Raw genomic sequence first — 15693 nt, forward strand, 5'->3', positions numbered from 1 at the left:
ATAAGAATAATTTATAAAATATAGGACTAGGATTAAAATACTAGATTAAAATTAAAAAATAATAAATAATTTATAAAACAGGTATACTAGATAAAAAATAAAAAATATAATTAGAAAATATAAAATATAAGAAAAAAGATAAACAGTATAAAAATATCTAGTAATTAATAAATAAAGATAGAAATAGATATAAAAAATTAAAAAAACTAAAAAAATATTAATTATATATTTAAAAATAATATACTAGATAACTAGAATATACTATTATATATTATAGAAATAAAGAATAATTATAAATAAGCTTTATAAATTAATATAAGATAATATAAAAGTTAAGAAAATAAAAAGACTAATAGATTAATTAAAAAAAGTTTCTTAATAATTATAAATATAGTATTATAAGAATAACAGAATACAGGTATTCTAGGAATACTATAATTAATTTTTTTTAATTTATATTTAATAATAAAATTATAAGATATTAATTTTATATATTAATATATCTAGTACTTATTTAATTATAGTTAATTTATAAAAATTTAAAGATTTATATAATTTAATAAAATCTTAATAATATATTAAACTTTTTTTAAATATTAATATTAGTATTTAAATAAATAAATAATAATAAATAATTTATAATTTAGAATTATCTAATTTAATTTTACTTTAATAAATTTTCTTAATTAAATAATAATTATATAAAATTACTTTATTAATCTAGATTATATAAAAATCTTAATAATTTTTTTTATAAATATTAATTTTAATTTAAATTACTAATTTAAGATTAGAAAAATAAAATAATAATATTTTTTAAAATATATTAATAAATTACTAAAGTATTAGTTATTTATTAAATATAAAATAATATAAATTAGATTTTTTATTATTTTAATTATCTTTTAATAGATTAGTTAGAGATAAGATAAATAATAAAAAATTATAAATAAATTATTAATAAAAATTATAAAATCTAAGAAGGACTTATATTTTATAAAAGTTTTTTAATAATAATTAGAAAATAATAATATTTATTTATTAAAAATCTATAATAATATTTTAAAAAGATATTATATAATTAAGAAATTTAATTTAGATTTAAAAAAAAATATTTTAAAATTTTAATATATAAATTTATTTTTTAATTACCTTAAGAGTTATTTAATATATTTAATATATTTAAATTTTATTATCAAAAAGATAAGAATATTATCTAAATAAATAATATAAATAATATTAAGAATATTATATAATATAAAATAAATAAAATTTTAAAAATAAATTATTTGTTAAATTAAATAATTTAATTAAATATTTAAAATAATTATAATATATTTAAAATATAATCTTCTATTTTTTTTTAATATAAATTTAATAATAAATATTTTATATATTAATTTTACTAAAATATTTATATTTTATAAGATAATTAAAAATTTTAATAAGAAATAAAATAAAATAATAATTCTTAATTATAATTTTATTAAAATTATAATAATTTAAATATAAATAAAATAAAAGATTCTATAGAATTTTTAGATAATTAAATTTTTATTAATATATTATTTTAAAACTACTAATTTTTTATAAAATAAAAAATAAATAAAACTAAATAAAGATTTTTTATTATTAATAAAATTAATAATATAATTATTTTTATAATAATTAAATAATATTTTATATTAATTAAAAAAAATATTCTAAAAATCTTAAAGTTTTATTAAAATATTATTATTTTATAAATATTTTAATATTTTATTTTTTATAAATAATTATAACTTCTTTAATAGCTTAATTAAAATATATATATAAATATAATTTTAATATATTTTAATAAATTTTTAAGAATATAATTTTTATATATTATAAAATTTAAACTATTATATTTTATTTTATAAATTTAGATAGATTTTATAATTATTAATAATAATTATAAATAATAAAATAAAAATATTATTAAGATTATAATAAATTATTATATAAAATTTACTAAATTATTATTAATTCTTTTTAAATTAATTATTTTAATAAGAATATTTTATATTTTATAATTAAAAATTATTTTATTATTAAGAGTCTTTAAATTTAAGAATTATAATAAGATTTTTATAAAAAAATATTATTTAAATTAAATATTAATAATATTATACTTAATATTAGTATTTATATTTATAAATATCTTATTAATATTTAAAACTTATATAGATATTAAGATTTTATTAATTATATTTATTTTAAAGAATTAAATTAAAATAAAAGATAAGACTTTAGTTTAAATTAATTTTCTAAACTAATTTCTTTAATTTATAATCTCTAGATTTAGTTAGATTTTTTATTTTTTTAATAGAGTGGCTAACAGCCAGGTTAGATTAGATAAATTAAAACTTTTATACCTGACTGTAGATTAATAGTTAGGTATAAAAAATATATATTCTTATCTAGATTAATTAATAATTAATCTGTAGATTAAATTTCTTAATAATTAAATTTATTTAAGAAGATAATATAAAATAATAGAATATTTCTACTTAATTTCTGTCTGGTTCTATCTGATTTTTATTTAATTTAGTTTAGTTTCTGCTTGATTCTATCTGATTTAGATATAATAATTAATTATAGTTAACTATTATATCTACAGTTAATCTGATTTTTATATTTTAACCTGACTACTAGGTTAAGGTCAGGTTAAGGTTAAGGTATAATAGTCAGATTAAGCTACTCTACTTTTTAGAGTATTAATTTATAAAATATTTAATACTATTATATAAATAATAATATAACTATTTCTAAATTAGATTATAAATATAAATTCTTAGATAATATAATATTTTTATATTAAAATAAAATTATTTTTATAATATATTTAGATTTTCTTATTTTCATTTTTATTTTTATTATTATAAGTATAGATTTTAATAATAAATTATAATTAATATTATTTTATTATATTTTTTAAGTAATTAATAAATATATTATTTAATATGTTAATTAAAATTAAAAAATAATTTAATAAAAAAAATAAAGTTTTTTTTTTATTATTTTAAAAAAATATTATTTTAGTATATTAAAATAAGTATAGAACTTATATAAATTTTAATTATTTTATTATTATATTTATTTAAATTAGTTTATTATATTTAGCTTAAATATAATAATATTCTTTATAAAAAAAATTTATTTAATAAAGAAAAACTATAAATAATTAATAAATTTTTTTTATTTTATAAATAATTTTTTTAAAATATTAGTATTATCTTTATTAATATATAATATTTATATAACTAATAGCTTTAAAGATTTTTTAATAATTAATATTAAATTTCAAAATTATTTTTTAAAAATTATAATTTAAATTATAACATTATTCTTATTACTTCTAAATATTAGAAAATAATTTAAATTAAGAAATATTCTTAATTTTAAATTATTTAAAGATAATAAAGTCTTTTATTAATAATTTAATATAAGATTAATATTATATTATTAAATCTTTTATTTTAATTTAATAATTTATTATTATAATTATTAATAATCTTAAAATTTATTAATAATATCTTATATTATAATAAGATTTTTTATTAATAAATTATAAATAATTAAAGTAAAAGATTTAGTATCTATAAAAAAATTTCTAATTTTAAATTATTTTTAGAATATAATTATTAAAATAATATTATATATTTTTTTTATAGATAATTAAAAAAAAAATTAAAATTATAAAAAAAAGATTAATTAAATATAGAATTAAAGTACTAGTATTATATTAATATAAACTGATTCTTATTTTTCTAATATATAATAAAATCTAGATATTTAAAATATAGATTTTATTAAATTATTAATATTATAATTATATTATAACTAAGATATAGATATTCTGTTATAGTAATTACTTAGTTATATAGATTAACTATAACATAATTTGATATTAATTATAATAAATTTTCAATTTATGTATAACTATTTCATCTTTAATAATAATTAATATAATTATAATTATAATTATAATACTTTAATTTTATATATTTTAAAAAATTATTTTAATTTATCAAAATAAATAGTTATAAATCTTATTTTTGAATAATAATTTTTTATAATTTTTTAATCTAAATTAAATACTCTTTTTTATTTATATTTATTAATTTTCTTTTATTTTTTGATTGATAATTCTTTAATGAGAAAAATATCAAAATTTAATCTTAGCTTCTTAGAGTAAGAACTAGTACTAATAGAAATTACTTTATTTAGAAAATCACTCAATATTAAGATTATTAGATTTTAATATATATCTTTATATAGAAATTTAGTTAAAGGATTTTTATTAATGTTTTTAAAAGTCTTTCTATATAAATAATGAATCTAGACAGGCTGGAAAATAGAATGATCTGATACTGATGGCTTACCGGCTTCTGCTGCTAACAAAGCTGTTGTGGTTTTGATGCTTTATCTTTGCTTTGGATGACCAGTACTTATAAATGCCTTTTGTCCACTTCTTTTGATGCTAGTCTCATGAAAAGTCATTCAACATTGTACATTTGTTACATCTATTGCCTTTGTTCGCAACAGCAATCCTTTGTTTGGACATGGCGCAACTTTCTTTGTTTGCCCCAGACCAGATCCTTTTCTTCGTGAGTACGCAACCTTATGTTATCTCAACCCTCAATCGGCTCAGCATAAATATCAGGGCGTTTCTTTCGGAGTATCCGCGCAGATGGTTTGAGCTGCCAACTTCATTCTCATATTTGCATACTTTGCCTACTCAAAGCTAAACTCAGGTAGTAGGTCTACTGTTCGAATTCGACAATGGGAGTGTTGATGCCCACCGGAAAGTGGCAGTGGTTCGACGCGGATGCCAATTTCCAGCCGGAGGACCATCGCAAGTTCAGAGAGGACATCACACGATGGCTACTGCGACGGCTGGGCAAGACTGAGGTAGGAGAAGACGGGCATCCGACGCAACTGACTGAGGTCCAAAAGCGCATGATTCGCGATGCCCTGACGCGTCGCAACCGGGAACTGCAGGCCCAGACGCAGTCAACAGGGATTTACACCGATGAAGAAAAGCAGGAGGCCTTGGCCACCGGAATACCGCTTCCTCCTCCTCCCGGGGCCGATGCTGTTCTTCACGCCGCCCATCAGACACCGGACATTATCATTGATCCAGTCTCAAGGCTGTTTGACTGTCCATGTTGTTTTCGAACTCTACCATCAAGGTACCTGGAGCCAGAACACTGGTGGAAGCATGTTGAAAGCGACCTGTGCAGTGGGACTTGTCTCCTTGACCGGTGTTTCATGAAGCCCCAACCGTTCAACATCGATCACTACTACCGGCACGTACGGGAGTATCACAACCCCAGAAAGTTGTGGACCCTGGAGGATATCGACGAAGTGCGGGGGACACCACACCACCCGTTCCCGTCTATTTGTCCCATCTGTAACTACACCGACAGTGACCATGAACGTGTCGCCATCCACATTTCCAAAGAACTCCGCTATTGGGGCTTTAATTTCGCTGCCCTGGTTCACTGAGCGGGGCTTGCTACTGGTGGGCGAGGAATCGGAGAATGAGATGGATCGCCTGTGGCCCCCTGGCTGCAACGTGTCCCCGTCTGGCACGAACTCGTACGAAGCCTGGGCGGAGAGCGAGGATTAAAAACGGAGAACCTGAGTCGCTCCATGGGGCTTCGGGCTTTTGAGGCCTTGATCCCACAAGACCTGTTGCTCGGAATGAGTGAGTCCAATGCCTTTCCAAATCGCTCTATACTCTGACAACAACCAGAATTAGAATGATCAATCTTTTCGATTTTATGAATAAAGTTCGGACTCCGTGACCGAGTCACATTGTTGAGGTAATGAGATCAATCATCCATCATGTAGGGTAAGTATATCACTAATTAGAAAGACAATCGCGGAAATAGGACAGAGGCACCAACGATAAGTGCATAGCCCGACACAGACCCATGCTAGTCGACGTCTCCTCGACCTCTAGCCGAGTCTGCGATCGAGGAAGGAATTCTAAGTGTGGCTGTAACTTCAATTCCTGCTTGAATGACTCGTTCCTTAGATCTAAGTACCGAAGATGATAGAAAGCTCATGCAGAACGTGGAGTGCTGTGAGTCCTACTGTACATTGTTGGGACTCCTTCTCAGTCGACGCCTCTATCCAACGTACGGCAAAAGCAAGATAAGAGTGCAAAGTACTGTACAATGCGCGGAGAGTATCCACGATGACGCCCATTGTTTCCAGCCTTTCAGTCTTCGGTCGCGATCTTGAAAACCAGCTTGACTTCCATGTTCATGCCTGTAAATTGAGGCTGAATTGACATCGCATGCATCATGGTCGCGAATCCAATCTTTCTCTCCTCGACGGTGGTGCGCCCAGTAGCAGTAAGCTAGACCTCGATCAATGTCAATTCCCTAAATTGGGCACGGAGCGTGGCACGCACGAGTAGCATAAGAGTAGAGCCTGTATTGGCCGTGCCAGTGTCTTCCGAAACCGGGTTGAGCTTCAGATCCAACTCAGCGGCGTAAGGCAATTTGTGGTATTGCTCCTGGATTTCGGTCAGGGCAGCGAGATAGAATGCGGCAAGCGGCTCGGTGGCAACTGGCACGGGGCCAAACTGTGGGTGTCGCTGTGTCAGTTGGACAGACAATGTCTTGATCTTAGAAAGGGAAAGCGAAGATTCACCGTGGCCGTCTTGGTGACCTGCATGTCGATGGCAACACACGAGTGATATGAGATGGTTAGAAGGAGGTATGACGTGCAAGGCAACGGATAGATGGTTGAAGGAGAGTTGCGTGCAAGGATAGGAGGATTGATGGGAATGGATCAACAAAGATGAGAATGTTAGAGGAAGCAAAGAAGAGTGGATGGGGAAAGAAGGAAGAGAAGGCGAAGATTGAGCTTAGGCAAGTGAGTTGGAAGAATGAATCGACTTGAGATCTTTGGCAGTGAATTGAACCAGGGAAGGTGTTACTCCGTCTACTGTCTGATGACCCCTCAATCCAATCTATTAGTAGCCATTTTCCCCCGTGGCTTCACGTCCGCTTTATCATCGTTCACCTTTGCAATTGTAGCTACGAGTGCTGCCGCTGCCGCTGCATCGTGCTCAGATAGCTATACCGTATCAAGTCTCTTCCTCGGACGAAAGGCGAGCTGTTCTTCATGCAAAATCCTCTCCTGGTTCCGACCAGCACTGATTGGACTGCGCACAATCTGCAGCAGCGTCTCTGTATGACTCCTTGGCTCGGCTATACAGCTCCAAGGCGACCGAACTGCTACTCCTGGACACCAACTATCGTTTAGCCAATTTGTTGTAAACATGCGCAAATTCCAACGCGAGAAGCAAGAGCATCATCTAACGCTAAAGGTCCTCCAGCCGCAAAAGTATACCTCCGTGGGTATGAGCAATGTCTCCTAGTGGAGGGATTTGAGAGGCAAGGACCTAAGTCGACACCGATTTGCCCTTATAGTTGGGTAAGAGTTTGGAAGCATGGGTGAGCTCGGTCAAACCTTTAACAACTGGGTTCCAGTTCTAGGGACTTGTTTGCAATGGAGTATTTCCGGTCGGAGCATAGTATCTGCCTCAGAAACTCTATACTGCGCTTTTGATCCTATGCGCTATGCTCTCCAGTCTCCGCGGGGCTTTTAGGGTCGTAGTAAGCGTGAACAACGTACTGACCGTAGCCTGATAGAGACCAGAACGAGGCATGTGTCCATCAATTGAAATTGTCAGACTTTCTTACCCAGGAAAGATGCGAAAAAGAATATTATTTGGTCCCCACGGTATCTAAGTTAGCACGTTACATCAGGTGCAGAACCGGTTGAGTTTATTACCCAGTGGACCGAGTCAGCAAGTTAAGCACTTGCCTCTCCACCAACGATGCATCAAACGTTGATCTCATGATTATCTTTTCTCTCAGACGAAGCTTATGGCCAGGCATAATTGATTGCCGAGCCTTCTTTAGTCAGTAGTAAGATTCTGAAATGCCGGTCATATGCAAAATGAACCCATCGAGCTGATGCCATCAGCGCCAAGAAGAATGTCCCCCTGGGTGCTCGTGCCATCTTCAAAGTGGAGAATAACCTTTGGGTGGTTCGCTTTAGCGCGGATGGTTTTCTTGCGCCAGTGTAATGAGTCTCGAGGGACATATTGTAGCAGTGCAGCATGAAGATGGGCCTGGTGAAAGCGAGTGGTGTTATAGCGAGGGCCAGGGAAAATGGCGTGCGTACCAATAGAGTGGACTTGATTGGTCTTCCAGTGACTGCCACAGTTTGTCTCAGAAGATCCCTTCACATGAGGCCTATCGATGGACCTACTGGTAGATCAGGGGGATGCCACTTGGCGATCTGAAGCCCACTTCGTCCGAGAGTGCATTGTACACAGCGAGGCCTGTCAAATGTGCGCATACACTAACTAGATCAACGACCCAAAAGGGGTCGGCCACCCTCTGCTAAGATATTGTAATGAAGAAGAGTTCAGGCATTGGGATTTCGGACGCCTGCTCATATCGCTGGATATCAAGATTGGAGATGGCAGCCGCCAGCCCTGCAATACCGGCCCCCACGATCAGCACCCGGAGATCTTTTCTCTCCTCGATCATCTCGCCCAAACAGGATAAATAGAATATTTCTTGCATGCTAAGAGCCAGGCGAGCACGATATTGTTCGAAGGAATTACCCGTGGGGATACAGGGTATCTAGCAACTAAGTCTGTTTAACGAATCATTAAGCACGTCAACTATGCAGCTGTGGCACGACTACGGATGACGACTTTGGCCACGGTGTTGATTCGTGTCGAGGCCTGTACCCTTTCGATATTCGGGAAAAGGAAATCGCGGTAAGAATTATCTAAGTCAAATGAACTACATCCACCCCATTCTATGGCCATAGAGACCAATGGGGTGCTGTATGTAGCGTATGATCAGTACAGAGAGCGCATCCCCCCGCAAACCAAAGCCGCCCAGCTCAACCGTAGCAGCCCTTGGCGAGGAGGAAGTAAATTATGTGTTTCTCGATTTTGCGCAGACCAAGTATCTGCCTAATATCATGATAGATTTTTGGGTAAGTCCTTCCCACTGTCGGATTGCTACTTTCGGCGAAAATGAGAAGCTGGCGAAGCTGGCAAAGCCTTGTCCGCCTGTATTCCTCTGTTCTGACGGGAGCTGGACCGATGACAAATTACCCGCTATCGGGATTGACACAAGGCGGACCGGATTGACCTTATTCCAGGGTTGCCAACGAGGGCAACGGAGTTAAACTACCCTAGTCTAATGAGAAAGAGGCATCTCTGGCGTATTTTAACTGGCGGTAGGCACAGACAGGACTGAGACTTGGGGCCACGGCGCGTGCAGGATTGCAGCCATGATATGAATGCCCCAGGCACGGATTGAGATATGCACCGTGGCAACCAAAAATACTTCGGGGTCTACGACTCGCCAAAAATGGTAATAGGTCGGGCCCCTCAGTTGCCTACTAATATCGACTGGACCCCTGTCCCTTGATCCTTGTAGCTGGTTGGCCCTTAGTCGAACCTGATCAAGCTATGATGATGGTGGCTGTGATGGATACCAAGTACTGTACATACAAGCAAGTGGAAGGAATTATTACCCACCGATTCCCCCGCCGCACAAGGATGGAGTTTCGCGGAAACCGTTGGTGGTTCCTGGTGTGAGTTTTGCTCGCAGGGATTGGATCGACATCGTCATGGATAGATGCTTGGGGAATCTACTTAGACAGGAATCGGCCGGCCGGCCGAGCAGAAGAGCCGATCATCCGTGGTACGGGTGCGGTAATACAGACGTACGTAGCCCCTTTCGGCACCACGGCTAAACGGTCAGGGTAGTATAGATTACGCATGCTCAAGCCACCGCCCGCGATCTCATTCTTGGCTACAGTCAACGGCTTTTTCTGCCCACTGCCATCGCCACCAAATGACGTGTGGCCGACCAGCAAAGAACCCGACTGACACTGACGATTCCCCACACCTTGCCCCTATTGTCCTCCACTATCCACCATTATACTACGTATCACTACGTATTGCATGGTCAATAGCTTCGTGTCAAGGAAGATGTATTCTACCTGCACAGGTCTTGGGTTCTTTTTAAAATAACCATCATGGTCCTGTCCCTGTTGCGCGCAGGACGATATGAACCACATTCATTAAGTCAAGTCCCTCTACAGCGCCTGTCATGGACTCCCAACCACTGGCCTCGGTTCAGGCGAAACGCAAGCAACGGCCCGTCTATTCCTGTTTACCTTGTCATCAACGCAAAGTCAAGGTAAATTCTCCTTGTCAAAACTCCCCGACTGTTCCCCCCATGGTAACTGGAACATGAGCTCATCAGGATCCCGCCAAGTAGTGCAACCGGGTATTACCGTGTAGATCGTGCTGTTTGCGTGGTCTCCCCGAGGAATGCACTTTCCCGCGCTCCGCGGAAGAACAAACCTACATTAGTCAGTCCGAGTATATCTCCCAGCTGGAAGAGCGATGTCGGTCCTTGGAGAGGCAATTGGCCCGTCTCCAGGGAGTGCAACCCTCGGTCATCCAGGATGACAACCCGCTACGGGATAATGTTTACGGCAGTCCGCACCGGGAGGATGGCGAAGGACAAGGTCAGTGGTGAATACATTGCAACTCTGGTGGCTAGCATCAGCTTAATCCGACCTTAGGCTCAGTCCAGGATCACAGCGATGGCATCGATGATTCAGACGAGATCCCCCTCCCCATGGAATGTTCCGCGGGCGCGGCGGTGTTGGACATCTTCATCGAACGCCTGATTGACGACTGTTGCCCACTGGGCAAGCCGGAAACTGGACTCAAATTGTTCATCCTCCGCGACGCGTCCCTGATGAGGGGCCAGTCCGAGCTTCTGCAGGTTGCCTTCGAGAATACCGCCTTGATATTCATTGGTCGTACCGGGGGTGACCGAGACATTGAGATGGCCGGCCATCGACACAACACGTATGCCATCCGCCTGATGCGCCGAGCGCTTCGCCGCTGCAGTGGGAAGCCTGTTCCCCTCGATGTCTTCGTGGCCGCCTATATCTTCATCATCCGCGAGGTAGGTCGTCAGGAATTGAATGCACCCAATCCTCAGCTGAGCTTGTTTCAGGTCTTAACAGGCGACAGCAGTGCACTGTTGAAGCATTTGGTGGGTGCAGCTCAATTGTTGCAATCCCGCAAACCGGATGAACATCGATCTGGCATCGCGCAGGCAATCTTCCTCGATCATCGTATATACTCGGTGAGCAAGGAATTTCCGTCAATCATGGCTCCACATCAGTAGAGGACTGATATCATACGCAGATAGCCGGCTCCATCCTGCTCCGGCGACCGCTGTTTCTGTTGGATTCCGACTGGATGACCATCCCCTGGGGACATCAGCCGAAAGACATGCTTCATCAGCTGCTGGACATTGGCGTGCAAGTGCCTTACTACCTCTTCCAGACGGACAAATATCGATCCGAGTTGGAGTCGGGTGCTTCCGACCACGAGGAACTTCGCCATGGATATTCCTCTCCAAGCGCCTGGGCACAGGCCCTAGACAACCGGCTGCAACGATGGTACCACGAGAGCATTGTCAACTATAATCACGGCGCTATTCAGGAGTCACCAGAGAGGCTGGACACCTCCTTCCCCATATTCTCCTGCCATGATCCTGCTGGGCGCATCTTCACCCCGCCACTCTTGACCTACCCGGACCTCCTCCTCACCACCGTCATGTGTTATTACTGGGCCCTACGTATCACGATCGCTGCCTCCAGTCATCTTCCTACTCTTCTCGAGCAGAGATATGAGTGGGCCTGCAATATCTGCCGAAGTCTGGAGGCATACATCGCCAAAGGCCCCCGTTGCTTTATCTATCGGATCTTATACCCGGTCGTGGTCGCCTACCAAGTCTTTGAGCGAAATTCGATCGAACGGGGCTTTATTGACCGACTGTGTCGTCGCTTGGACGAACACTACCAGGTGAATGTGTGCTGGGATCTCCTCGCGCAGGCCGGGGAGCCGATCGAATTGCCCCACGTGTGACTTGTTGGACTTATTCAACTTTGCTTGCATCGTTGTATTTTGATTTTCGAATGATTATGACAGAAGAATAGACAAATAGATAGATACCACCCAGTTGATACCATGCATGTGAATTCCTTTTTTACTGTTCTGTTCCCATTCTGTTCTCAACAATCTATTTGCTGAATATACCGGCTGTGGGCAGAGTAGTTTTAACTTAACCAGGAAATTGGTGCGCCCCACTAGTACTACCTTACTGCCTAGTACTAAGTAAGTACAGTAGGTTCGGCTCCCGCCCGCAGTGATGTCATTGCTGAGAACATGATCCCCGCAATCAGGGCTGGCTTGGAGATAAAGTACTTTGGCTCTAGTATGGCGTCATACAGGCGAGGTAAAACTGGAAGGCATGGTTCTCATCCATGATGACGCGGAGGTTTGCTTCCCAGATCGATGAAGGGGTTGTCCCTTCTTGTGGAGAGTTTGGTCTGCTTGAATAGTGAAAATATATCTCCTGGTCTTCTGTAGCAGTTGGCAGCGCATGGGTCGTGCATAAAAATATGAAGCTGGGATATCTTGTTGCCCTACTTTACACCTAGCAATTAGATGGACTGCACCGTGTACAATAAGGATTCTCGTGAGTCGATGCCATACGCCGCTGGACGGTGCAGGAAGACCACGTGACCGATTGTAATGAGCCAACTTATGCTATCGACCTTAATATATGCGCACAACACTAAATAAACTATATTTAGCTCAGCTGCTTGCAGATCTGCATAAGAGTATGGCACTGCCTATCGGTCGGAAATCTACCCCATCTGCGCCTGGATTGCTGATCATCCACCCGGTCGCAAACTCCTACTCGGATACCAATCCCGATGCCATGGGCAAAGAAGACTCAGCAGTATAGCATAAACTCTGCTAATCGTGCCGACCAGCAATGAAGATAAATCTTCTGCATCGGCACTCAGCACAATCAGCGATGAATACACCACAGGCTGCTCAGCGGAGCAATGTGAATTTCAATTTGACCGAAGCTGTGGTGGGAGACCTGGCAACAACTAGGGAAACAGGATAGATGGCCTCAGTGGGCGATTCTTGATGAGGAGATCGTCATTCGATTCACAAATGCTCCCAGTGGATTGTGCGTTTTGATTTCTTTTTGTTTGGTTGAAGGAACTAGAATACTACACACAGGTCATTTCAAGAGGGCAATGGGTATCTGACGTTCTGGGGAACGGTACTCTGTGCTCTTTACACCCTCGCTCGTACTCCCGGACTTCGGACACCCAATCCACCGACAAAATAATTCTTGCTTAAAGGCTAGCCCTGGCTAACTAGCTGTTAGTGATACTTGTGCTAGGCCTCACTGCACGGCGATTCTCTAATTAGCTGACAAGCGCGGACACCCTACTGATAAACCCCGTTACTGTCCACTTACCCGGCTCGAACATTCACTTTTGTTAGTATGCGAGCGACATGGCTTACTTCCGAGCGTTGGCCTTCCTGACCCTAGGGATGCTTGCGACGGCTTTCTCTCTGGCTGACTATGAATTTATTGTAATAGGTCCTGGCGCTGGAGGTAGTCCACTCGCCGGTCACAAAACTCTTCTCCTTGAGTCGGGCGACGACCAAGGGGACAATACCAACTATAACTGTGCCGGCTTTTTTTTTTCCGGGCGAATGAGGATGACAAAATAGTCTGGAACTTCTATGTCCGGCACTACAGTGATGACAACCGGCAAGCCCGGGACTATAAGACAGTTTATTCCACTCCCACCGGGGAGACATACGTCGGCCTTCGTCCGCCACCAGGCTCGACAATGAAGGGCATCCTTTATCCTCGCGGCGGCACCTTCGATGGCTCTGCGGCTCATAATGCCCTGACTAGCATTTATTCCTATTGGTGGATTTTGACAGGATTGCCAATCTCAGCGGGGATACCTCATGACACTCGGACGACATGCGCCAGTACCTAGTTCAACTTGAAAACAACCACTATCTGCCCCCTGGGGTTCCAGGACATGGGCAGAGTGGTTGGCTGTCCACCCAAACGTCATCTTCGGAGGTGGTGCTGGATGATCCCCAGTTGCTGGGCTTGTTTCTTGGGGGGGTTGGGGCCCTCGGCAAGCCTGCCAACCTGTTGACGTTGCTGGCTGGGGATATCAACACGGAACTACCCAAGCGAGACACTGAGCCGGCCGCCTACCAAATTCCGGTTCAAACCGACGATGGTCGTCGGCGCAGTCCCCGCGAGAGGGTTCTCACTGTCAGGGCTGCCGGACACCCTCTCGCCATTCGAACCAACTGCCATGTCACGAAAGTCCTCTTCGACCGTTCTGTCTTCCCACCTCGAGCTACTGGGGTCTCCTTTCTTGAAGGGAAACATCTATACAGCGCCAGTCCGTTGGCCCGTCAAGATAACTTTTTCCTAGGTGGGATTCCCGGTACAGCCATCCCCTCACGCGAAGTTATCATCGCTGGGGGGGTATCTAATAGCCCTCAACTCCTCCACCTGAGCGGCATCGGACCCGCGGAGAACCTACGCCAGTGGGGAATCGAGCCTCTGGTAAACCTTCCCGGCGTCGGGACCAATCTGCAAGACCACTATGAAATCGTAGTTATAAGCCGCTTCCCAAATAAATCCTCGTTCCTGCATGGCTGTACTTTCAGCTACCCGGAAGGCCCCGACCCATGCTACCAACGTTGGCAAATTCCTATCCACGGTCATCGAGCTACCTATGCTACTGCAGGCTTTCCCGTTGGCCTTCTCTACAAAAGCACAGTGACTACCAACAACACTTGTGATGTGCTTCTCTTCGGTGGTCCGACCGGCTACCGCGGTTTTTGGCCGGGTTTCAGCGTCAACATCACCAGTGACCATAGGATCTTTGTCTGGGCGGTTCTGGAAGCGCATCCTCGGAACCGCGCAGGCACCGTTTCCCTAAAGTCGACCGACTCTCTCGAGACGCCGGACATTGAGTTTAACTACTATGACACGGGTTCGCCCGGTTACGAGGAAGACCTTCAAGCACAGGTTGAAGGCATCCTTCTCGCAAGGAACGCATTAGAGAAGCAACCAACTCCCTTTAAAGAGATTCTACCTGGCCCAGAGGTTGCGACCAGAGAATATATCATTCGATATGCGCAGGATACTGCTTGGGGGCACCATGGCTGCTGCACATGCCCGATTGGCGCCGATGACGATCCGATGGCGGTCTTGGATTCCAAGTTCCGTGTGCGCGGCGTGACAGGGCTGAGGGTTGTGGAGGGATCAGCTTTCTCGTGGCTTCCCAGTTCCTTCCCGGTGCTGGCCACATATATGATTGCTGAGAAGGCAGCGGCAGAGATCCTAAGTGAAACAAAAGAAGAGCTATAGGTCAGCTATTCTAGATACAGCGAAGGTATAGAAGAGGCTACTATATCTTCTAATGGATATTCGCCGCTCCGGACCGTCTTGAATCAGTATGATATTCGGCCGATAGGCGATGGGCCTGGCAAGGAAGCAGGATCCTGCGACATTGCCATGCCTACGCTCGAGCCATGCTATGAGGCGTGATACCTAGAGGTTCTAATTGACGGCGGTTTTCCCTCATTTCTTGTGCCAAGAGCCCCGAGGCTGTCGGTGCCTCGGCCATCAGATGGAGCACTCCTTGCACCGAGGCTATCCTGAACCATAC

The 15693-nt window shown here is 39.4% G+C and overlaps 4 protein-coding genes across 4 annotated transcripts; 3 read left to right on the forward strand and 1 right to left on the reverse strand.

Annotated features, from left to right (window-relative positions):
- Window positions 1-4405: 4405 nt before the first annotated feature.
- BO97DRAFT_403828 (uncharacterized protein) lies at window positions 4406-6003 on the forward strand. Its single transcript, XM_025694823.1, has 2 exons — window positions 4406-5734; window positions 5783-6003. Exon 1 carries the CDS (start codon window positions 4807-4809, stop codon window positions 5530-5532), a length of 726 nt encoding a protein of 241 aa, XP_025553894.1. The 5' UTR covers window positions 4406-4806; the 3' UTR covers window positions 5533-5734; window positions 5783-6003.
- A 37-nt stretch (window positions 6004-6040) lies between these two features.
- On the reverse strand, window positions 6041-6972 carry BO97DRAFT_403829 (uncharacterized protein). The gene is made up of 3 exons (XM_025694824.1): window positions 6691-6972; window positions 6449-6622; window positions 6041-6394 (listed from the first exon to the last, which is right to left on the reverse strand). Exons 1-3 carry the CDS (start codon window positions 6712-6714, stop codon window positions 6254-6256), a joined length of 339 nt encoding a protein of 112 aa, XP_025553895.1. The 5' UTR covers window positions 6715-6972; the 3' UTR covers window positions 6041-6253.
- A 3147-nt stretch (window positions 6973-10119) lies between these two features.
- On the forward strand, window positions 10120-12923 carry BO97DRAFT_412049 (uncharacterized protein; the record flags this gene model as incomplete). Its single annotated transcript, XM_025696213.1, has 9 exons — window positions 10120-10283; window positions 10388-10617; window positions 10675-11249; window positions 11312-12031; window positions 12242-12248; window positions 12281-12286; window positions 12403-12449; window positions 12620-12650; window positions 12769-12923. 9 exons carry the CDS (start codon window positions 10120-10122, stop codon window positions 12921-12923), a joined length of 1935 nt encoding a protein of 644 aa, XP_025553896.1.
- A 608-nt stretch (window positions 12924-13531) lies between these two features.
- On the forward strand, window positions 13532-15392 carry BO97DRAFT_432469 (GMC family oxidoreductase; the record flags this gene model as incomplete). The annotated part of the gene is made up of 3 exons (XM_025697543.1): window positions 13532-13670; window positions 13715-13919; window positions 14048-15392. The coding sequence occupies 3 exons, from the start codon at window positions 13532-13534 to the stop codon at window positions 15390-15392; spliced, it is 1689 nt and encodes a 562-aa protein (XP_025553897.1).
- Between the last annotated feature and the right edge of the window lie 301 nt (window positions 15393-15693).

This window comes from Aspergillus homomorphus (genome assembly GCF_003184865.1).
Source record: "Aspergillus homomorphus CBS 101889 unplaced genomic scaffold BO97scaffold_7, whole genome shotgun sequence".
Taxonomy (NCBI): Eukaryota; Fungi; Ascomycota; class Eurotiomycetes; order Eurotiales; family Aspergillaceae; genus Aspergillus; species Aspergillus homomorphus.

What these genes read in the sequence shown, in the direction of transcription:
- BO97DRAFT_403829 (XM_025694824.1), bottom strand. Translation starts at nt 6,714, where the DNA reads ATGCAGGTCACCAAGACGGCCACG. An exon ending in AGGTCACCAAGACGGCCACG is followed by an intron (nt 6,623 to 6,690) that starts GTGAATCTTCGC and finishes CGACACCCACAG; the next exon opens with TTTGGCCCCGTGCCAGTTGC. An exon ending in GCTCTACTCTTATGCTACTC is followed by an intron (nt 6,395 to 6,448) that starts GTGCGTGCCACG and finishes ATCGAGGTCTAG; the next exon opens with CTTACTGCTACTGGGCGCAC.
- BO97DRAFT_403828 (XM_025694823.1), top strand. Translation starts at nt 4,807, where the DNA reads ATGGGAGTGTTGATGCCCACCGGAAAGTGGCAGTGGTTCGACGCGGAT.